Source organism: Bemisia tabaci, chromosome 6, assembly GCF_918797505.1.
Source record: "Bemisia tabaci chromosome 6, PGI_BMITA_v3".
In the NCBI taxonomy this organism is placed as follows: domain Eukaryota; kingdom Metazoa; phylum Arthropoda; class Insecta; order Hemiptera; family Aleyrodidae; genus Bemisia; species Bemisia tabaci.
Window position 1 is genome coordinate 34798344 of NC_092798.1, and position 24775 is coordinate 34823118.

Below are 24775 nucleotides of genomic sequence, written 5' to 3' on the forward strand. Positions count from 1 at the left end.
CATGTTGGAAATATCATGTTAACTTTCTTTAAAATACTTTCACAATGATAAGAAAAATCTCAGGTGATCGCTATGCAATTATAAACTTCAAATCACAGAAAATAATTAATAATGTTCAAAAGAAAAATCCATCCAACAGCAATGGACGATTTAGGGGATGGGTATGATTATGATTCTGCAAGATAAAGCAGAGAAAGCGCTACTCAGTGCCAAAAGTAACACTCCATAAATTTAACTGTAACAATCGTAACATGCACCGCCAACAAGCAAGTTCACCAAGGTAACTTCTGCACTAAAAATCACCCTCCTAAAATTCAGAAATCATCATGTTTGATGATCACACTATTTATTTTACAAAAGGCACTAACAATTCCTCAAATACTGTTCTCTCACTTTCAAATCATTCACACACATTCGCACTATAGCCGGCTTGATGCATAAATGTATTTTTTAGTCAGGAAACCAAAAAATTATGATTACGATGATTAATTTTTTTCTCTGAGCAATGATTTTATCCGACCACAAGCTGCATTAGGAGCAATTTTGTACGGATATTTATGGAGAGTTACGTTTCGGTGATGACGAGTGTTTTCTCAGTCTCACATTTTAATTTTAGACCCTGTATTGGTGAAAATGTATCATCATTAATTTCATTTAAAAAAGGAAAAAGAAAAGGGGAAAAAAGTTAAAGTCCTAGGCGGATAAGTCGCACGTTTCTCCCATCAGTCCTTCCGTTGAAACAAGGCAGATTTCTTCAGGAAAGTTTCGAAACGACTTTTCTCTAAACGTTGACGTCTTCTCGGGGAGATGTTTCAAGGCCTTTTAGGCTGTTTCTTTTGAATTTTCCAGTTTCATTTAGGTGATGGTTTATATGGTTGATTAACAGGAGGTGTGATTCCCGAATGATTAGGGTGAGATATGCTATTCTTTATCCAAAACTTAAGAGAGGTGTTTTTGGTGAGGACGACGTGGAGGTGCGCCCTCGTCCATTCTCGTAGCAACTATCCGCAGGGGCATCTGCTGGAGGCGTCACTGTAAACATACATAAAAAATTGCACAATTGAAATTAACTTTACCCGTAATGATTTTCAACATCAGAGGCGTGCCGTGCTTTGCGATACACGGGGAAAAAAACTTCGTGCGTGGGACCCGAAGTTTAGGTCATATAAGATCTCTGAAGTTATCGGATTGAGCATCTGAACTTGGTCCAGCTGCTGAGGTTTGGATCACACATCTGAAACTTCAGTTCTTACATCTGAAGTACTTCAGGTGTGTGAACCGAAGTTTTTCGGATGTGAAAACCGAAGTACTTCAGATGTAAGAACTGAAGTTTCAGATGTATGATCCAAATCTCAGCAGCTGGACCTAAAGTGTTCAGATGCTCAATCCGAAAACTTCAGAGATCCATATGACCTAAACTTCGGGTCCCACGCACGAAGTATTTTTCTCCGTGTATATCGATTGGCCTGCTGTTTAAACCTATGAAAAAGGATCGATAAATAGGGTGTTCGCAACGAACACCTCAATAACCGATCCTTTACCATAACTTCAAATGGGAAAATATCGATAATCGATCATTCAGGCCTCGCCACTGTTAAGTATTGTTGTGTCTATATTTTTTTCTTCAAAAATGGCCGTCCAAGTGAAACAAGACCTCGTTACTTGGAGCATATTTTACTAGAGACAGACTTAACCGAGTGGGTCAAAATTAAAATTTGAAGTTTTGACAAAGTTATGTGTATGCCGATTATTGAATGATTAAGGCAGCGAAATGAGACATATTGCAGAGGCAAGATAGGGCTCTGTCTTGTCTTGTCGAATTGATATGAATTCAATAATCAAGCCGCTAGTATCTCTATGAAAAGAGTGCGTTATGTGCCAGATTATTTCAATATGTTTCTGTCGAAATTACGTGTTTTCATTTCAACCGAAAGCAACAAAATGTAATGACCAAGGTTTAGTCTGACTTTCTTTGCGCGAAAACATGTCAATACAACACCCTTTTGAGCGGTGCTAAAATAAGTAAATTCTTAGATTTTTAAACTTAAGTCCCATTCCTTATGGACAGTCACGAAGAAGCTAACTAGAAAACTAGTAATTACAATGTGAAAATTATCGCGTCTCCTCGCTGTACTCCCCCATTACGATCTCATAGTTTGAGAGCTCTTTTGACCTGAGGGATTGATTTGAGAAAAATCAGAGGCATCGTCGCGGTTCACGCGATATTTTTCATTAAAATACAGTGAAAGCTCGCTAAGTCGAATTGTGTATGGACCGAAAAAGAATTCGATTTTAGCGGCAATTAGTCTTAACAGATTCTTCACTTATCACACTGGACGTGTCTCAGAACCGAAAAAAAAATTCGACTTAATCGGCATTTGGTCGTAACTGTAGTTCGACTTAGCATGCTCTTACTGTAAATGGTTGAGTCGGAAATCTAACATATGACAGCTAAATCCGGAATTGAATGCTGTTTGCTTTGAATGTTCAAGATTAAAATCAACCCCCTGACATTACCTACCCTCAATGATCAGATGAGAGCTTCCGTAATTTGGGATCCCCATTCAATGATAAGCTGTATTCACTCGTACAACTGTGGAAAGAACACAATATATTTTATGCGTATGTGTAAGAATTCTTCTTGAAATAAAGCTATGTCCTTCCTAGTGCCCACAGCCAAATAGATGATCGTTACAAGTAAGTAGCATCTACTGAACTGAAACCATAACTGTATGTTCACGCTTTATCTCTGGCTCTTGAAGTTTTAATTCACTATATGTTTTAACTAACATGCCTTTTCATGCACTCACACTTTCAAACGCCCAGTTACTTCGTGACGATGTTTCACAGACGCGTAAGCAGCTCCAAAAAGATAATTAAACTATTTGATTCATAAGGTCAAATCAAGTTATTAGGTTCTTAAGGTCAAATCAAAGATTATCTAACCCTTATTGAAAACTTTAAAAGATTTTACGAAGATCCTATCGTTTTGTACCTGAAGTTTTAACTTTCTCATTGAAAATTTTTTCTTTGGGTGCAATTTTTTTTCTAAAATTTTATGAGAAAACGATGGTAAATTATAAAACCGATGGCATCCTGACATTGGTGTAGATGGCCTTTATTTCAAGGAAGCAAGGGATCATCCTCTTTTTGCGGGAGTAAATTGGTAGTGGGCGACAACAAACTGTCATAATTTAAGTGGTTGAGGGGTAAGGACATTTGAAGGGGAGGGAAGGCTCAGAGCCTTGCGGCACCTATTTCCCACCGACAGGGAAAGCCACAAAAAGACCGTTTGGACCGACTTAATTATTGCAATGACTTGGGAATAAACGGCGCAAATTGGTTCTAAATACGTATACATCTTTAAATAAACGAGTTCTTGAGATGTGACGTAAGCAAATTGACGAAAGCAACGATGTGCCTTTGTTGACAGCAATTTTGGTTAAGATTTAAAGGCTAAAAGTTTAAGTGGAACTAATTTCCAGTGATCTCTCCATAGAATATCACGGAAATACGTGAGCATCTAAAACATCCAAATACCTCTCAAAATACACAGACGATACAATTTAATTGATGAAAGCTCTTTATGAGAATCAACATACGTGAGTCAACAACACAGCCGCGTATGTTTCACGAGATCCACCGTCACGTATTGCTGACGCCACACCCCAGGCAAATGGTATAATAGCTCGGCCCAGATTTTCACTAAGTTTTCCGTAATATCCTAACGATAATATCCTAATAATATCCCGTGGTGCCGTGATAAGAAAAATAAAACCACCAAAGTTCGATTGAATTTTATTTTAATGATGCAAAAATATGTCAAAATCAAACGTTTTTCCTCGAATCAAATTTTCTGAGTTGGGACATTAATAATCGAGCCCAATGAGTTTCAAAATTTTATCATAAATTGATGCTTTTTTGCAAAGAGAGACTATGGATTTTGTACGGGAAGGGTTTTCACAAAAAGGTTTTGCGCAGGAAGGTTGGGAACAGCTCGATTTTACGCATGGTTCTGCATTGCAGGGTTTTGGGTCGGCAGGAGTTTTTACACAAGTTAAATCCTGAAAACAATGCAAGATTATTTCCTTTCAGGAATGTAAATGAATCAGTGAGTTCGGAAACACACCAACTCGGAAAAAAAATTGCTCAGGAAACACCTAAAACTGCCCAGCGGGCGAAGAAGTTAGTTTAAGAAAAACCTTTTTGGCGCCGAAGGACAAGTACTTAGAGACTTTATAAAGCACCAAGTTTAAATCGATACACCATGTTTGATGACAGAGCATTAAGCGTTCAAAAATTTCCGAGTTGGTGTGTTTTCGTTCTCACCGACTTTCAGATACTGATTTTTCATAGTCTGCCCTATAAAATGTATATTTTTCGACCTGAATAACGCTTGAATATATATATAACTTGTAGGTACAAGGTGTACTGAACCGAAAAAAGAAAACCGCAAAATCGGATGGTCACCCGTTTCCCTTGAAATGGCCAAAAATTGGTATATCCTATGAAATACTTCGATTTTTCCCTTTTCCCGTCGCTGTTTCGTGCACTTCCGATTGCAGTTCCAAAATTTCCTTTAGCGTGCAGATGCTTCTATCCATAAGTGTTACTAAACCGTAGGAAAGTGAAAATCGAAAAAAACGCTGGTTGGTGGGTTTTCGAACTCACTGATTCAAATCTTCTCAACAACAGTTAAAGATTTAGCTGCAACTGTAAAGACTGGGATATCATCAATATTGAGAATGTAGGAAAAACGATATCCAAATGAGTGAACGAAAAAGTCAACTTAAGTTTTGTTTCCAACAAAAAGTAGCCTACGTCTCTTCACATCACATTCTAAGCGACTAGAAATTCATAATTTTTTTAAACAAATGATTGCTAAAGATCATTCTTGCGTACAACTCTTAGCTACACCCTCCTTGTTGACTGAAGATGTTCGAGGAAATTTTTTATCCTAGCAGTAAGCAGTCAACCAGCCTGTATCATGCTCGGCAAAAACTGAGTTGGAGTAACGTGAACCTTTCTCAACTGGGTAAAGTAGGCAATTATTCGTGCACTAGTATCGCAAATTGCATACTTGATCAAGTGAAGGCATTTTAATTAAACGCCGTGCCAGACAGAAAAACACGTAAATATATTGAGCTTTCGGATGCCGTCCATAAATTGCGTATAGTAAAATTCCTAAAAGAGGAAGGCTCTAGAAAAACGTGGCAAGTACTATGTGAGGAGGAAGGAAGGTTTCAAGCCAGTCTGTGACATGGACCTTTGAAGAAGAACCAGAGAAAGAAAAGCGATTGGTACCCAACTATCTAACAATATATTTCTTCCATGGAAATCTATAGTTTTGGATTTTATAGTTACCGGAAGTATATTATAGAACTGATCAGTCTAGTATAGTATAGTCTTTATTTTCGTGCATAATGAGCGCTCAGTAAATGTCTTTGGACCGAAAAGCAGAAATAACCAACTTAGACCAGCACCAAGCCAAGATTTAAAGCTTGAGTCTTATTGCTCCAAGAAATTTCAAAAAGAAGCAGAGAGAAAATCAAAAAGTAAGTTGTAATAGAGTAGAAATAAGAAAAGGGGACAAATATTGAACAGAAAAATAAGAAAATAGAAAGAAGCGGTAAGATCCATCTCTGTTCATAATTCCTTCTAATTATTTGCAGACTTGAAACTCAAAGCAGAGACAAGTTTCTCGCACGATTTTAACCTTTAATGCTTTTTGATAAATTGATTGCGGTTTCTTTTTACTGAATTCAGTCCTCTCAACCCCATAAAAAATAACCTAAACTATGAATAAACTTACTCTAAAAGGACTGCATTCGGCAGAAAGAAACCAGCTCGAAGAGAATAGGTGGGAAATTTAAAAGACGGCGTTTCACTGGGTAAATGAAAAGTTTGGAACTCATATGAAAACTGATGGAATAAAACAAGATAAAAATCAAGCAGTGACGGGGCGTGTGCTTTGCGATTTATCGATTGATCTACCACTTAAACCTATGGAAAATGATCGATAAACAGCAAAAACCTTAGTTCTTCGCCATAGCTTCAAATGGCGTGATATATCGACAATCGATTATCCACGCCACTCCTTTGAAATCAAGGTGGCAATCAGAATACTGTCAAGAACTGTTCACCCCCTATTCAATTGGAAAAGGTTTCAACGGGAACTTTCGAAGAGATCTAACTTTTTTATTATTTTGTTTTTCCACTTTAAATTACCTAAAATTCTTTCGAAGTTTCCGTTAAGCTTTTGACAGCTTTTCATATAACGTATGTGCTTTATTTAAAAATGAAGGGAGGGAGAATTACCATGAGAAGATTTGCAGTTTCAACTTAAATATGCTTTTCTAATATGTTACACAAAATTTAGCCCAGTAATCGAGTTGATTAGTCAATAAAAATTCATTTCAAATATTGGTTCGTACCATAGTTCAACAGCTAATTTAAAAAAGAACCACGGCTCTCATTTGCAAGTATCCAAAATATTCACGCATGACTTAATTTTAATAGGGAAAACTGATTGATTTAATGGATTAAAATCTACTTAGATCTCTCTTGTCTAATCCGGAGTCAACCTGTGAAAATATCTAGCTAAATTGTAAATTCAATTTCCATCTACCTGTAATTTTAAAAAAAAATAAAAGTCTGAGAACTTTGGAACATCGCGTGCAGATATGCAATTATAGAGTAATGAAAACTGTGTAATTAATGAGTGCCAGATGCCAAAAATTATGCAAGAATATCACTGTATCACTGTGATTTAATTTCCAGTTGCTGCTAAAAGAAAATTTAGGTGTGACGGACTTTATCATCTTAAAATTACTTTTTTCTACGATTTCAACAGTTTTCATATGATAGTCCTGAAAGTTTTTCCTGACGTCATCGAGTCTCGAGAAGCAATAGATCATTGTGTTCTGGTCTCTTGATGCTATATGCACGAATTTTATCGGAATACGCCTATCTACGTTGAACGTTGTCAAATTTTCTCAAATATTTTATTTTTTATCAAGTATTTAACTTTAAAACTTTAAAATTTTCTGAGTAAAATTTCCATAATCTCGAGTAAAACAGCAAGTTAAAAGGCAATGTGGAGGTTATCTGCCAAAAAAAGAAAAACACGAGAGGAAATTGGACTGCATTTTGCAATTTGGAACTATAAATTCTGGCTCATCTGGAAAAACACTTATGTGCATAGGGAAACGAATGGCACATATGTTGTTTTTAAACCGGGCCAGAATTCATAGTTCCAAATTGCAAAATGCAGCCAAATTAGAAAACGTGAAACGGAGGTAGGCTGATTCTGGTAAAATCCGTGAAGTTGGTTCCTATCTGCTGAAAGCAGCCCAAAGAACAATCTATTGAGGTACTCACGGCTGAGACTAGACCGCCGGTCACGCCAGAGTATTCCTACCGGACGGGCAGATCGACACCCCCGCAGTTACGCGCTCAGAATTACTTAGTTTACCCACCGTGCAATCAAAGGGGGCTCCGGTGTAAGTCGACATTGGTTGTTGTGCGGGGTTGTAGTTGCTACCGTACCTGCAACACGAGTTACAATCATTGTTGCAGCCGTTGTTGCTGTTGTTGCCGGTGCAGCAGACGGGGAGATCCTTGGTGCAGGTCTGGCAGCAGCTGTTCTTGGGGCAACAAGAGAGCGGGAAATTCTGCGGGCAGCACTTGAAGGTCGGCGTGTAGGTGCACTTGCAGAGCTTCTGCTGGCACTCCAACTGGCAGCAGGAGACCGACTTGGCGCAGGGTCGGGGCTTGGGGCAACAGCAAGGGAGCTTGCAACCGCACTCCGAGGTGGTGATGGTCTTCATGCAGCAGTTCTGCCGGGAGCAACACATCTTCGGCGGACATGGCACCGGACACGGTGCCGGGCATGTCTTGGGGCACGGGTTGCAAGGGTCACAATCGGGGGGTGGGCAACAGCCGGCGTTGGGCGGGCTGGGCTTGCAACCTAGGTTGGCCGGGCAGCATGCACCTCCACCACCCCCCATCCTCCCGGTGCAGCAGGTGTCTCGGCCCTGGTTGCAGATGTCCCTGTTTTGGTTGGGGTCGACGACGCAGGCCGTGATGGACTTAGACTTCGGTTTCATCGGCGACTTCCACCAGCGGCCGCGACAGCACATGACGTTCAAGGAGGGACGGCCGCATTGCGTGTAGCGGTGGTAGACGCGGCAGAGGGCGCAGCGGCAGTTGACCTCGCAACACTTCTGCTCCTGGATGTCGCAGCAGCATTTGTTACCACTCATCTTGGGGCTTCGCGGGGACCGACGGACGACTACACATTTTCGCACGACTGGGATTTAATTTCGGGCATTTTTCACTGGTAATTTTGAGGAGAGGAGATTCGGCATGCCGCGGGCGGAACTAAAATTTTCGCGATTCGGGCCGATGGTTAGGTTTTTTTCACGCCGGCGGCGTATCGTTGGTAACGCGGGCTGCGCGCGCAACGGAGGTGAAAAAATCGGCGGACCGCTCCAAAGAGTATGCTTAACCTCGAAATGAATTTCGAAGTTGACAGTTTTTTTGTAGGCTAAAACATAGAGTAAAGATAGTAACGTCAACAGAGGCAAAAGCCACCGCCATTTTCATGTCAACGAAGCATAACGAGAGAAAGCTGTTTCGATAAGTACTGTTTACGTTTGCGGTAGGTCGACGTTTTGGAGAGGTCGAATAATAACGGATACATACGTTTTTAGGAATTGAAAGAGTTTTCTTTTAACTTATTTATCGGTAACCCGGAGAAGTACTGTGAATTCGCTTAAAATTTAATGTTTTTTTTTTCCATTTTTATATTTGTAAGTAACCCCGAAATCGGTTTCAATAAGTACCGACTCAGAGAAGGAAAATGTTAACATTGGCTCTTACGGAGCTTTCGCTTGCTGAAAGGCGCGGTTCTAAATGAACCGGCTCGTGCGAAAACGTCCGATGTCCAATACAGTATTTCAGAATTTGAGTAGACAATTTCGTTGTAACTAATAGACAGAGGATGGTTTAAGATGGTCATCTCAATTTTTTTACCTATTCCTCGGCATTGTTTGCTTGAAAGAGAGAAGAGGAGCGATGGTTTTTTTATTTGTTATCAATGATTTGTTTTCCTTATCATTCAAATATTTGATCGATTTTTCACCGATGTTACATATGCTAACGATTTTCGACCGTATTAACCACTATTATTCTTAAGGAAACGAAATTAGAAAGTATAAGTCGGAGCGATTCTCGTATTTCATGGCAGAGCAATATGCAAACATACAGAATTTCAATGCGCGCTAAAAGAAAAAATTGATAAATCCAGCGCAAACTTTAATGAATCTTTTAAATCCCTGAGGGTCTCAGCTTGTTGTTACAGCTTTTTATATACAATCATTTTGAGGTCATAATGCACCAAGAAAAAATTTCTGTTGACTCAACAGAAATTTCAATTAATTTTCCCAGTCGAAATTTTTTGTTGAAAAATGAACAGGAAATCTCCTTGTTATAATATACTTTTGTTACTATAAACTTCTTAAACGTCTTCTAAAGATATTTCCGGTTGACTCAATCAAAATTCTCGTCTTGAAATTATTAATTGGAGAATATTTCTCAGTAATGCTGAAATCTTTAAAAAAAATTTGGTCAGAATTTAAATCACGATGGCTCTTTACGATTACGTTGCACATTTTCATTTGATTCTCAGGTGATTTTGAGTAATGACCATTTCGTATTAACCAATACGTAAAATACCTCAAAAAGATATCTAAAAAATTAGCTTTACGTTAAGGATCTGATTTTGAAAATATCATTAGGTAATTTTGAGTAATAATAATTTCCTGGTCTCTCCAGAGAAACGACTAGCGCCGCTCGCTACACTGATGAAAACTATTTCTAGATCAGTTAGAATCACCTTAAGGTCCCTAATAGAGACAGCGACCAACATGACAGTGTCAGCAAAAAAATGGACCAAATACAATTCCTCCTCTCACCCAGCCTTTTTTTACTGAGACTGCGAAACGCTACAGCTTTGAAGTTCTCAGGATGTGTTTTGGATTACAATATTTTTCTTTTTCTTCTTCTTCCAATCGAGTGCCATTTCTTGTTTATGAGAGGATTAATGAGAGTATAGAAGAAAGAAGACCCCTACTTTAACGATTTTTGGAATACAACATTCAACCCTTTTACTCGCTTAGAAAAGTCAATTTAAAGTAATGTTTAAATTTAATTAAATGTAAAATCTTATCATGTTGGTAGCGGTATTTATCTATCTATATTAATAAAAGCGCCACTCCTCTGACTGATCTTTGTATCTCTGGATTGTATGATCAGGATGTTCCCATTTTTGGCATGAGGGCTCCTTGGGGGTTGGTGATGCGAGATAAGCGGCATTTTCCCTAGGGACGCATTCCGCCCCGAGTTACACAGGTACGTAAAAGGATCGTAAAGGAGGTAGCTCGGGGAGGATCTTCGACCTATCGATCTTTGACGATGTTTGATCCATCGATCTTCGACTTATTGATTTTCAAATAATCGACCTATCGATTTTCAAATAATCGACCTATCGATCTTTTTCCATGGATCTTCGATATTTTTACATACTTTTATATAGGAAAATAATACAAAGACACGAATGTAATAACCATGCAATACGCTCATAGGTTAAATCAATCGAAAATCATGCATTACAATGATTATTTAGGAATGAAATTTTGAAATTTAAATAAAATTTTTGTAATGAAATCAAGGCTACTGAAGGTAAGTTTTTACTTGAAACTTTAAAGCCTTGAACCTAAACCTAAAACTTTTTTTATGAAAATCATGAAATAACAACAAATTCATTTTACCATGTATGGGATTAGAGTGATAAAAAAATACAAAGAACAATAAAGGAAATTAGAAAATCAATGATTCGACTGAACGATGTGGAATTCAGAAATTTCAAAGATCGCATTATGGTGGAAACGAAAAGCAAAGTTAGTTAAGAAAAAATGTAAACATCAAAACCAAAAAATAAAAAAGTTAATCTAAAATCAACATAATATAACGTTAAATCATAAAAACTTTAAAAAATTCGGAAGGCTTTATTGGGGGGTGTTAATCTTTTAAATGTGCAGACGTCACTTGTTGTCTTTTATATTTACTTGTAATGGACTACTAGACAAGGTACGAATTTAAGCAATCTGATACATGTTTCTTAATCAGAATTTCACGTAAAACACGATTCACACTACGGAAATTACCGAAATCAACTTCTAACGAAGATATTAACGTTTTTATTTCGCACTGATTACGAGGAATTTGAACTGTCCGCTCACAAGAAACTCAAAGCTCTGCGTGAGTCAAATCGCGCACTAGAACGGTTTCAGCAAGCTTCTCAATCGAGCAATGTTCATTTTACACCATATGTTGTTCAAACTATTGGTAATTTGCTATAGCTGAGCCAAAGTGTCAAGATTGAAGTTGAAGATTTTTACATCGCAGAGACGGTTATGATAAACATTTAGCGCGCGATGTGAATCACGTAGAGCATTGAGTTTTCATGAGCGGGTGGTTTGAATTCACGCATCAAGAATCATTAAATATCTTCGTCAGGAGTTGATTTTGGTAATTTTCGTTGTGCGTATCGTGTTCTACGTGAAATTTTGGTTGAGAAACATGTATCAGAATGCTGAAATTCGTACCTTGTCTAGTGGTCCATTATGGGTTAGCATGTTGTAATGTGTCAATGTAGTTAGTAAGCTCCACGCATTATTTATCATTGTAATTATGTGCTTGTTGGAGTGTGCAGTTTTAGTAGTGCTCTTGAAGATGAGGTAATCCCGAAAGGCCTCGAGCGTATGTTTTTTTTTTTTTTTTTTTTTTTTTTTTTTTGATGGATCATCCGATGGATCATTGTCCATCGAATCCATGCCCTCCGTACTCACTTGACGAATATTTACAACTAACGTTACATATTGTCACAGTGTTACACTTGTGTTACATGATTTGTTACGTATGCAGGTCGCGTTTTTTCGATTCCAAAATCTTCCAGTTCATTACAGATCCTAATTTTAGGGACTCGGATGACCCTGGTGTTTTTTGTCCATGTGCGCCTGTTTACTATACGGCGCTGAGAAAAATTTCCAACATACGGGGCAGACCAATTCTCCGGTGTGGCTCGGCTGGTGCCTTTTGAATAAGACAGGGTTATCGAAAGAATCTCCGCAGGTGTCGCAGACAAATTGGCCTTAAACATAACAAATTCTTATTTGTGAAAGAAGAAATACACAATAACATTTAAAAAAAAACTCTATTTATGAGAAAAGAAAGGGCTGGAATCCATAAGGCGGAATTTGCTTAGTTCGGAACAAGAGTTTTTTCAAATTTACCGTGTCAATCAAACACAATAAGATGTTAGACAAAAACACATTATCGGTATTTTCGGACTTTTCCGGGCCTTTTCCGGGCCTTTTCCGGGCTTTTTACCAGACTGTGACACTATCTGTGCGAAAAACTAGTGCAAAGCTCTGCCGTGCTACGGAAAAACACCGTGTTAGCCTACAGGTTGCCGTTGATAAATCACGAATTTTAGGGAATATTTATAAAAATTTGCTTCCTATTTTTCAGGGAATTTTGTTTTAATTTGATCCAAATGGTCTAAAAATTCCCAGGAAAAATATTTATAACTTTCCTCAAAAATAAACATTTTATCGGAGGAAATTTGGCAACTCTCGAATGTTCATAAAACATTCTTCCTTAGCACGGCAGTGTAGCTGCGCAGTGACACAGAGACAGCAACGGACTCAACGAAGAGTGGTTTCTTCTTCCATTGAAAGGTCCTGCTCGCGAGAAACATTTTTGTAAAACATTTTTCTCGGTATCACGGAAGATGCAAAATATAATGTACTCCTTATAAATTCTCCAACTCACTATAAATATTAAAGCACTGAGGTCTCTTAATAATTCTAGGCATTCTTATTAATTTAAGCCGAGCATTTGCTCATCACAAGATTTTTAGAGATAGGTTCATATTCGTACTTACGCACGGGTGGTCTGGGAGGGGGTGGTGCACCTGCAAAAAACAAACAAATCAGAAATTACCGTATAAAAGGTCAGTAGAGGGATGCTGTATAGCTTTACAGATTTTTTTAGCCTTAGCAAGACGAATAGTTTTAACGCAACACGTTAAACAATTGGACGTATCTCTTCCAAACGGAACTGCGTGCATTATGACGTGAACCCTGTCACGAATATATTTGTATGGGTCTCAGGGCTCATGTTTAAATGTTCATAGTTCCGTTCGGCAGAAATACGTCCAATTCATTACATTAAACATTTTAGGCAAGAAATGAGGAGCCATCACAACACCGCACAGGGAAACGAGCTGATAGAAGAGGTGGGACATGCATTTTTTGGCTAAAATTTCAAATGTTGATGTTTCTTTGGTCATGAATTCCATTTCACGGGGTGTTTCTGAGATGAGATTTCACGGAAAACCCAATAGAACCATTCTTGAACTATTTTAATTCATATTTTTGAAAATATAAGCTTTCAAAGTTTCCAGATTTTGTCCGTCTTCTCTTATGGACTCGGTCCAGTGTGCGCCATCTAGCGAGGCGCGGATGATCGATTATCGATATGTTCCCATTTGAAGCTGTGATAAAGAATCGATTTGAGGTGTTCGTTGCGAATCCTCTGTCTATAGATCCTTTTCCATAGGTTTAAATGACAGATCAATCGATTTCTCACAAAGCACGCCACGCCACTGCTTGGATCCAGTGGCGTGGCGTGCTTTGCGATATATCGATTGTTATGCCATTTAAACCTATGGAAAAGGATCGATAAACAGGGTGTTCGTAGCGAACACCTTAATAATCGATTCTTTACCATGGATTTAAATGGCATAACAATCGATATATTACAAAACACGCCACGGGACTGCTTAGATCCCCCTTTTGAGGCTGATATTTTCAACCTCAACAAGACGAGGATCCAAAATTAAACAAACGTTTCAATTTATGCATGCACAAAAAATAAAAGAGAAGATGAATGACAAGAGCGCCATCGGCGCCTTTCTTATTTAAAATTTCATTTAGCCTTGTATCAGCAGAACCAGTGGCGTGGCGTGGATTGCGATATATCGATTGATATGTAATTTACACCTATGGTAAAGAATCGATTATTAAGGTGTTCGCTGCGAACACCCTGTTTATCGAACCCTTCAATAGGTTTAAATGGCAGATCATTCGATATATCGCAAAGCACGCCACGCCACTGAGCAGAACTAGGTAAGATAAATAAAGCATTCAATTCCATTCACGAGAATCTGAGGAATAAAACCCCTTCTCGAGGGATCCTAGAAACTTCGGAAAAAAGTTGAGTACAAATTGAGTATTGAACTTTTTTGGTTCAGGTAACAGATAATTTTGGTCATAGGTAGTAGCGAGGCATTAATGATCGATTATCGATATTTCTACATTTGAAGCTGTGGTAAAGAATCGATTACTAAAGTGTTCGTTTTGAACACCCTATTGATCGATCCTTTTTCATAGGGTTGAATGGCATGTCAATCGATATATCGATAAGCACACCACGCCACTGGTTACAAGAACCAAACTTGGGATCAGCTTACCGTACTTTGGTGCGATTCTTAAATCGTCACCTACTTATCATAAGGGCGTAACTACACTCTGCAATAAACCCTGTCTTCCATACAATTGAATGCTTTTCAGGGCTCATCTCAATGTTTAGTTACGCCCTTATGTCAACCAAGCGAAGGAATGACCGAAAAGCTTCCCTCCCTCCAACCCAAAAATTTCCGGTGTTCTTTAATGCGTTCTAATTATTTATTTTTTAACAGATAGCCACCCGACAGAACAATATAATGCTACTCCGAATCATTTTGTGAATTTCTCATAGGTACGTCATTGCAGAAACATTGTCAAATAATAATTTCAAGTCAGAACGCTGCCTGGTTTTCTGATGAAAAATTAAAACATGGGAGGGAAATAGGCAACGCCTTAGCGAGTTGCGCTGTTTCAGGCTACATCAGTCGTGCTGGCCATCAATCGTAAAACTATACTTACTACCGTGCTACGGAAATCGCCGTACAAACATTCGAGAGTTGCCAAATTGTACCGGATAAAACACTTATTTTTTAGGGAAATGATGCATTTTTACCCTAGAATTGTTCAAACGTCTTGGACACAATTCCGAATAAAATTTTCTCAAAAAAACTGAAGGAGAATAATCACTGTTTGCCCAGTAATTTAGATGCAGTAATTTAAATTTTTGATTTAGATTTAGTGATTTAGATTTTTTTATTGAAGAAAATTTGGCAACGTCTGAGGACTCATACGGCGTTCTTCCTTAGCACGGCAGTTAATGAACTGACCTAATCCATGTTTAGCTTGGAAGTGCCAATTGTAGTGAGCCGCCGATGCAAAGATCTGAAGGCACTCGAGGCATTTATGTTGTGAATGGTCAATAGCCTCATGAATCCATTGGTGATGGCTCAAAGCTTCCTGGTTTTCGAAAGTTCGTTTACACTTAGTACACGCTAGGGATCGACGATTTATCCCATGATTATTCTCCGCTTCGTGTTTCCTTAGAGAAATCTCTGATTTGAAAGTAAGATGACACGTGTCACACGTTAAAACCCAGATTCCATCTTCTGAAATAACCAAAGACAATTATTATTATTATATAATAACTAGCCGCTGAAACGGTTTTGGCAGACTTCTCAATCGAGTATTGATCCTTTCCTAACCTCCACTGTTCAAAGTGTAAACAATTTGCTGTGGCTGAGCCAAAGCGTCAAGATGAAGATTGCCATATCTGCGTTTCGCAAAGACTGCCACAGTAACGTTCAGTGTAAGATTCGACTCACATAGGCTATTGCGTTTTCAAGAGCGGGAGGTTTGAACACACGCGTCAAGAAACATTAAATATTTTGATTAGGTGTTGAGTTCAGTAATTTTCGTTGCGCGAATCGTGTTCTGCGTGAAATTTTGATTGAGAAACATGCATCAGAATCCGTAACCTTATACCTTGTCTAGTGGTCCATTATACTAAAAAATTGACCATTACACTGAAAAAAAAATCTCGGCGTATTTACTAAGAAAAGGGTAAAATTACCAAGAATTCAGGGTTCTATTTGATCCTAGTTTTTTCTTGGTAAAATTACCATTTATGGAATTGGTAATTTTACCGAGAAATCTCAGTAAAATTTTTGAACTTTCTCGGTAATTTTACTGGACCTTGGTAAAAACGCCAGTATTTTTTATCGACTGTGGTAGAATTACCGAGATAAAATGGCAAAGTTACCGGGAATTGCTTACCAATAAAAGAGGTATTCTTACCTGGGAAAAACAGTAAAAATACCGGTTTTTAGGTAAGTTTACCAGTCTGTCTTGGTAAAATTACCAATAAGTGGTAAAAAAAGTGAGATGGTAAAGGTACCAACGGACCTTGGTAAAAACGCCGAGAATATTTTTTCAGTGTACGTTGAACCTCTAACATAAAGGCGTATCTTAAGATCCTCGTGAGCCTTGTTCTCCGTATGGTTCTATGCTTTCTGTGGCTCATTTGGAAATAGCGATACATCCTTACTCTTAAGTCAGAGGAGAAACGACCAATGCACATGTTAACCAGTGGCGTGGTGCACTTTGCGATATATCGATTGATCTGCCATTTAAACCTATGGAAAAGGATCGATGAAGAAGGTGTTCGCAACGAATACCTTAATTTCTGATTCTTTACCGTAAATTCAGATGGGGAAATATCGATATTCGATCATTCAGGCGTTGCCACTGATGTCATTTCATCAAAATGTCTCGCAAACCACGCTGCACGTTGCAAAGATTTCTTTACCTATTGAAGATGCCTCCCAGACAAAAACAGAACTTTTGAACAAATAGAAAAAAATTGTGTTGATAAAAGTAGGACCTCGAGCAATTTATATTAATATGCAACTTTTATAATTTGCAATTTTAACTTCTGCCGTTTATTGTGACGAGACAAGTCTTGTTATCAGCACTAGACAATCTTGTCACCGAGACTAGACTTTTGACAGGTGCAGCATGTACATCTTGTTCCCTGAACTAGACAATCTTGTGACCGGGACTAAAATGTTGATTCATACAACAAGAAAGTCTTTTTCTCTGTACGATACTATGAATCGACGGTGTAAGTCCGCAACCACGTATCTCGTTTGTGGTGTTTGAAAATCTCCACTCCTATTTCATTTTTATAAAGAAGAACAAATCAACATCATTGGTTGAAATTGTCATAGAATTTTTCTCGCACAAAGAAGAAAAATCACGACAGTTTTTAAGAATTGCCGTTGAGTAGTTTTCCATGTAAAAAATAAAGTATGACAGGAAGTCTGCCGCGTCACAAACCGATTTACGTGGTTGCGGACTTACATTGTCGATATGTTCCATAAACTATACTGTATCAAATATGACAGGACAATCTTGTCTGGAAAACTAAAATCCTTGTTTCTCAGACACGATTTATTTTCTTTTGGTAAGGTAACTCTACTCAGTGCTGTTATGCCCTTTGCACACGTTGCTGGTTTTAAGATGACGATGTTCGTGAGATTCGCAAATTTTACGATCGTCGATAGGGATTTTTGCAACACATTTCACGATCATCGATGAGTGATGCACCGATGACCCCCACTTTCAGCAAAACTGTTGCAACGTGTGCAAAGGGCATTTGCAAGACAGTTAGCAAACACGAAAATGGGTCATGCAGAGAGAAAAATTAAGAGAGTGGCTCATGAACTTACGTTCGAGGTGTGAATTTATATGATTAATGAATTGCTGTAAAGTGTCAAAAACCTGACGACATTTCCTGCACGTGGTATAGCCTTTGCGAACTGCGGAATGATTATATTTGTGCACGTTTATTGTATCTTTGTTATGGAAGGATTTTCCGCATTCGGGGCACCTCCAATCCACTGTGTCTGGCGCTCCACCTTCGAAAACATACTCATAACAATAAAAATTTAATATAATGTAATATAACATAATATAATACAATATAATAGAATAAAATCAAATAAAATATGATAATAGCCGAGGATAATGGGCATTAGATATGCACCAAAACGCATACTAAATTAAGGGGCTTGCAGGACAAGTTGGATAAGTGTAAACTAAAGTTGAAGCCGCCATTAGAATATATACATAAAAACCGTGTTGCGTGCCAGAATGCTCGTGAGTAACACAATTTTGATTAGCGAAGTTATGCCAATTCAAGGGATAAGATACGGGTTTGAAGTTTCAAAATTATACGGAGCCTTAAAGCGGGAAAAAATTTCAAATTCACTTTTTGATGCTTAAAAATTGGATTTTGGTAGTGAATTTTTCACTGAATATATTTGAAGATTATTATTTGAAGGTACCAACGGACCTTGGTAAAAACGCCGATAATTTTTTTTCAGTGTACTCCTGCAATAGATAGATAGATAGATAGATAGATAGATAGATAGACAGATAGACAGATGGATGGATGGATGGATGGATGGATGGATGGATGGATGGATGGATGGATGGATGGATGGATGGATGGATGGATGGATGGATGGATGGATGGATGGATGGATGGATGGATGGATGGATGGATGGATGGATGGATGGATGGATGGATGGATGGATGGATGGACGGATGGACGGATGGACGGATGGACGGACGGACGGACGGACGGACGGACGGACGGACGGACGGACGGACGGACGGACGGACGGACGGACGGACGGGCGGGCGGGCGGGCGGACGGACGGACGGACGGACGGACGGACGGACGGAAGGACGGACGGGCGGGCGGGCGGGCGGACGGACGGGCGGGCGGGCGGGCGGGCGGACGGACGGACGGACGGATGGACGGAAGGACGGACGGGCGGGCGGGCGGGCGGGCGGACGGACGGACGGATAGATAGATAGATAGATAGATAGATAGATAGATAGATAGATAGATAGATAGAATTTATTGATGCATACATCCTATGGTAAAAAGCTCTGGCACAAGTCAAATTTACAATTTAGAGAATTAGAAACAGGTTAACAAGCTCATTGGCAAAGAACCACTGGACAAGAGCAAAATTGAGGTCACCATAGTTTCATAGAGCAGAGACTATAATGGTTAGATTTTACTCGAGTAGATAATGGTCTTTTTTTATGCGTGGAAAATTCAAGTTTATGCATCGAAAAACGTCAAGAGTTTGGTTAGAAATTACGTCCGATCTTTTTTTTGCACAAACCGTGTTCCCTTTGAAATTTTAACGACAGCATAATACTTAAAGTTACGCCCTGTCTAGTGGTCCATTGAGGTCGTTTGTGAAATACGTGGCTCCCAGGGAAGGAAGAGGAATTCTAAGCCTAACTCACGAATTACGGTGCGAGGGGTAATCAAGGGACGGGAGTCGGAAAATCCGATTTTTAGCGTTGCGTTAACTTCAAACAACGATTTTAGTGTTCAAACCTACGCGATAAAAAATGTTCTAGCGATGTACAATTTTGGAAACACACGGCATCTGGAGCACAAATTTTTAGTCCCAACTGCCGCAATTCGGAAAAATTGAACACTATGCCGAGTATTCCGTACTTTTCTTACATCGCGGCAGCCTCAACCGAAAATCTTAGATCCAAGTGTGGAATATTTTGGGGTGCGGATGTACCGAAAATTTCCGCTTCATGGAAACCAATGCCATGTTCATGATCTGTGTAAGTAGAATTGTAGATCTTGTGTTGAGATGTGTACAGCTATTCACGGGATAGGGAGAGATATCCAAAGAACGTGTACTGCGGATTTCCGTCGCTTGATTCACCGTTTTTCTCAAAAAATTCCTCATTTAACTATACTTTCACATGTAATTTTCCATGATTCCTAAAATTTTCACGATTTTCGAAAGGGGTTTGAAAGATCATACACTGGAAAAAAAAACACATTGGATCTAGAGTCCAGACTCTTAAAAACATCGACAAGAAAAAGTACTCTTGATTCGATCAGAATCTAGCTTAAATCAAGAACCAAGCCTCTTAATTTAAGCGGATTTCGTTTTGATTCGAGCAAAAATCCGATTGAATCAAGAGTATTTGTTCTTGTCAATGTTTTCAAGAGTCTGGACTCAAGATCCACTGTGTTTCTTTTCAGTGCACGAAAGAGTAGAGAATATTTGTCAGGGAAATTCAAGAATATATACGCACCTTCACCTCCAGATGGACTCCGTCTAACTCCGGATGAACTTCTAGGCGGAGAACTGGGTGCAACGGATCCATCTCCACCCTGATTGTATCCAGAATATGGAGTAATTTGTGGCCAAGGTGGATTTTGACCATACGAAGGACGCAAAGGACTTGAAGGGAATAGTGGACTTGTGGGAATCGGAGGACTTAAGGGAAGTTGCGGAATGTCAAAAGGTGCATTTTGACCAAACGAAGGACCTAACATTTCCCCTACATCGAATGATTCATCTGTAATGTAGCCAGGGGGTGGAATGAGAGGAGCAGCAGCAGGTGTTGTATTTTCAAAAATTGAATCCAGTGAGGGATCGTCCCTGAAGAGATCATCTATAGTGAAATTGGGGTTTTTAGTGGGATCCGAATGCGTGGTATATTGAGGAGTTCCCGGGCGGGTATATCCCTGAGGTGCAGCACCTCCAGGGTACGAGGAACCTCTGGGGAATGAAGAGCCTCCAGCGTATGGAGAGCCTTCCGCGAATGAAGAACCTCCAGCGAATGGAGCAGCCCTAGCGTATGGAGAGCCTCCCGCGTATGAAAACCCTGCAGACTGTGTAGAGCCCGCGGTATAAAATGGATTTGCTGCGCTTCCACTATCAATTCTGCGACTCTTGCCTCTTCCTTGGACAGGCGCTTTGCCCTTATCGGCCCTTCCCGGTGAGGTTGGTCTGGACTGGGGTCTGTCTCCGCCGGACGGGTCCGCTGGTCGGAGGGCCGGCGCGCAGTCGAAAATGGTCTGTGGTCCGTGCTGGACGACACCGCACCATGACACTTGGTTTGGCACCTTGACGCTGCATTGGTAGATGGCGTCACCGGGGGATATCAGACGGCACTTGGCGTCAGACCATCCCGGGCAGCCGGTGTTCAGTGAAAGCCGATCCAGTGCACGGAACACTTCAAAGCATGTCAGGTCGATCTGCCTCCGAAGCATAGGGTCCGTTTGACTCGTAATTAAGTTGCACTGGTTTGCCGCCCCGATTATATTGACGTTTTGCATCTGCGCAAAGAGTAAAATGAAGAAAGCAGTCAAATCCTGCTTGAGGCATAGGATAAAGAGACTAACGTCAACAGAAGTGAAAGCTACCGCCATTTTCATGTCAACGAAGCATAACGAAAGGAAGCTGTTTCAATAAGTGCTGTTTACGTTTGCGGTAGGTCGACGTTTTGGAGAGGTCGACTAATAACGGATACATACGTTTTTAGGAATTGAAAGAGTTTTCTTTCAACTTATTTATCGTTAAACCGGAGAAGTATTGTGAATTCGCTTTAAATTTAATGTTTTTTTTTCCACCTCTATATTTGTAGGTAACCTCGAAATTGGTACAATAAGTACCTCTACTATTCGTAGAACCTTTTCAAAACGATGCCATCGATATTAATCTCAATCAGTCGTAGCTGTGTTAAAATAAACTATACGAAAATGAATTAGAGAGGGATACAAATCAAGCAGCACGCAATCTTTGGTTTTAGCCCATTTGAACATAGATCTTTTAGAATCAAATACGTCCAATTTTGAGCGTTTGGTTGCGCGACACCACGCTGCAGCACGGTAAAAGCATAAAATATAAAAGAAGAAATTAAAGTGCTTTGGAAATCATTAAATTTGAAACGGAGCCACCTTAATATTTACAAAACACACACTATATTTTCCATTAGTACATATTTTTTCCCCATAAATTTAAATGAGAATAATCCACGCAGAGTGTGCAAATATTTTAAAATCACGAGTTGCGAAAAACGCTGACTTCCCGAGTTTAAATTTTAGAGGCTAACAAAGAGCGGAGCGGTGTGCTACCAGAACGACACGCGCACTGGTGCCTACAAACCTAAAGGGATACTTCACGCATTGCGCAATGCTTGAAGTATCCCTTTAGGTTTGTAGGCGCCCGTGCGCGTGTCGCGATGGCCGTCGCCGTCCGCCCGCTGCGCCGCGCCGCGCCGCAAGGCGTCCCCAGACGCCTCAAGCGACAATTTCACAATAGATGAGTTGCACAGCACCATATGAAATTGAAGGTTTTTCAACATATTGAGAATTACAGGCATCTTTTATAAGTACGGAGCTTTCCTCGCAAAATAAATCAAATTACTACGGCGCAAAAAGAGAGCGGTAGTCTGAAAACTCAAGTCCTAGCATCCGTATTTATAATAACGTTTAGCATAATTATTGAATTTCATTAGAGAAAAAATTAACTCGATCGAGGCAGAAACATTCTTGAGCATGCTGTCAAGAAGATTTTCTTCGAATCAAGAATAAAATTGCTGAATGAAAACGGGTTTCTGCTTGATGTAAGTGACTTTCCTTTGAAAGAAGCATCTTTTAGAAACTGATTGCGGTGGACGCACGGGTCGTAAGACGGTTTGTTGGAGTTTTTGTTTTGCCAAAGTTCGTTAAAAAAACGTTAGTGTTGCACCAAAAAGCATATCTCTTTAAGGGAAAACTGTGCTCATATGAGCCTTTTCTCTCTGTATTGAGATTTTAAGCCAACCAAACCAAAAAAGTATCTTTTTTTCTTTAAACATGCATTTTATTCTTATTTGATTCATAAAGAAATGTTCTTGGCGGTAAATTTGAGCATATTTCTGCTTGAATCAAGCCACTTTCTCCTCTAATGAAGTTCAAAAATCATGCTAAACGTTATTGAATGCAGATATTAGGACTCAGTAAGTTTTTCGAGTAACACTTTTTTTGTCGGCGTCATTCGCTTTAATTCGCGAGGGAACTTCGTACTTTTGAAAAGATACCATCAATTATGATATGTTGGGGTGCCTTCAATTTCGTATGATACTGTGCAACATTTCCTGATTTTCGTGGCAAAATAGTAGCTCGGCATCGGAGAGCCGCGGTACACCGGCGCCGTCGCGAAGTTATCGTACATTTAGCTGAGGCAAACCAAAAGGTTTATCCAGTTCAGGTATAACAAGATGGGAATTTCTAGAATGATAATCAAGCCATGTTGTACCAAAGAGGCGTGGAGAGTTTTAGTGAATTTTCCTTCATGTAATTCACGCTCCTCCATAATATACAATACAACTCCAATACTTAATTACATATTTTTCGCCGTTGGACAAAAACAAAAAAAAAAAAACAAAAAAAACAAAAAAAAAAACAAGCAAACCCTCACTCTTCCAAGACATCATACATTTTCATCCAAAGTGTCATGACCAGTTGTCGTTTGTATTTACATGTGGATCAATTGTTTTACATTATGCAATTAGGAACTATAATTACTGACGACTTATCCGTAAAAACATGCATGTGCATGGGGAAACTAATAGAACATACGTTGTTTCTAAACTGGGGCAGAAACTGTAGTTCCAGAATGCAAAATGTAATCCAATTAACTTTGGGTCGCAATTAATTGGTAAGTGGACCAAAACTCCCTTGCCGAAGAAACGCGTGGACGGAAACTACCAGAAAAAACAGGTGTGCGGACCAAAAATCGTTGACGATATGTCCTTTAACCCGGCAGTATTGAACTCGGTTCTTTTATTGTACTGTCAACCATATACTGAATTAATGTAAAAATGATTCTCTTCTTATCTACACAAAAAAAATTTCATTTGATTTCAGGAAAATGCAAAAACTTCAATTTAAAGTTAAATTGTTAAAGCAGCCTAAGGAAATGAATGATTGTTTGTGTTATTTCTTACCGCTTCTCCATGACTGTGAAGTAACATCAAAGTAAAAAGCGTCAAAACGTTGTACCAGCACTTTTTGGGCTTCATCCTTGATGAGAATTCCTCTCCAGTCCACCAGTGATTAGGACTGCTTCTTGGCCTCAGAAGAAAACAGCTTCAATATACATTAGAACACTCACAAAGGAAGGAGGTCATAGAGTAAAGAATGGCTACACCTGAATGGTGGTTAGACGTAGACGTGGCGGAAAAAATCACTTGAAAAATACAAGAGAGCCATGCACTCCCATTTCGGCTAACGAATAAAAAGTCGTCACGAAAAGCGGCTGACTCATGTCGCAATCACACGCTGAATGTGGGAGGTGAATGTGGCTTGTGGTCCAGTCAATCAAGCAATTTTCTGAGAAAATCTGTATACAGGGTGTCTCAAAAGTCGGTACCCCCTTGTAACTTTAGAACAGTTAGAGGTAGAAAAACGAAACTTTGGGAATGTTTCTATCCTAAAGAAGACCATTTGGCTGCTTTCGGTAAAATTTTGTTATGTTGTTCTGGTAGCCTATTGCAACTTGTTTCCGCAAAAAACCTTCTATGTATAGATTTTCCCAGATGAGCCTTATTTAGAGCTAAATTGACTGAACTATTGAATGTGGATGTCATCGGCCCAATGCCTGAATTTTGCGATTGTAGCAACGATTCTCAGCGACCATCGGATAATGTCGGGTCTGAACTATTCGAATAGATGTGATACACATCTGGATAAAAATAACTCGAATCCGCGAAATTTTAGCTGTTGAGCGATGACTGTTGACTTCCATATTCAGCTGCCAAATTAAGCGTTTGATTTCGGCATCAAATTTAAGAACATTTGTTATCGCATTGACGCCCCCCGCCCGCCCCCCTTCGTAGGCCCCCTCCACTGGCCCAA

General features: G+C 39.4%; 2 protein-coding genes across 11 annotated transcripts; both read right to left on the reverse strand.

The window, feature by feature from the left end:
- LOC109042996 (uncharacterized) lies at positions 1 to 8433 on the reverse strand. 9 transcript variants are annotated; one of them, XR_011900131.1, is made up of 3 exons: positions 7479 to 8430; positions 2522 to 2593; positions 1 to 1032 (listed from the first exon to the last, which is right to left on the reverse strand). XR_011900131.1 is itself a non-coding variant. In XM_019060014.2 (3 exons), the coding sequence occupies exons 1-2, from the start codon at positions 8262 to 8264 to the stop codon at positions 2524 to 2526; spliced, it is 786 nt and encodes a 261-aa protein (XP_018915559.2). In that variant the 5' UTR covers positions 8265 to 8431; the 3' UTR covers positions 1 to 1032; positions 2522 to 2523. The 9 variants fall into 9 exon arrangements, 7 of the variants coding, with proteins under 7 accessions (XP_018915559.2, XP_018915560.2, XP_018915554.2 ...); XR_011900130.1 differs by having other exon boundaries at positions 7381 to 8430; XM_019060014.2 differs by having other exon boundaries at positions 7549 to 8431.
- Positions 8434 to 10735: 2302 nt separating this feature from the next.
- On the reverse strand, positions 10736 to 24207 carry LOC109042992 (uncharacterized). Of its 2 annotated transcripts, XM_019060003.2 has the most exons (6): positions 23866 to 24203; positions 20182 to 21211; positions 17762 to 17950; positions 15362 to 15640; positions 13010 to 13039; positions 10736 to 12214 (listed from the first exon to the last, which is right to left on the reverse strand). In XM_019060003.2, exons 1-6 carry the CDS (start codon positions 23938 to 23940, stop codon positions 12039 to 12041), a joined length of 1779 nt encoding a protein of 592 aa, XP_018915548.2. In that variant the 5' UTR covers positions 23941 to 24203; the 3' UTR covers positions 10736 to 12038. The 2 variants fall into 2 exon arrangements, with proteins under 2 accessions (XP_018915548.2, XP_072158152.1); XM_072302051.1 differs by lacking the exon at positions 15362 to 15640 and having other exon boundaries at positions 23866 to 24207.
- Positions 24208 to 24775: the final 568 nt, after the last annotated feature.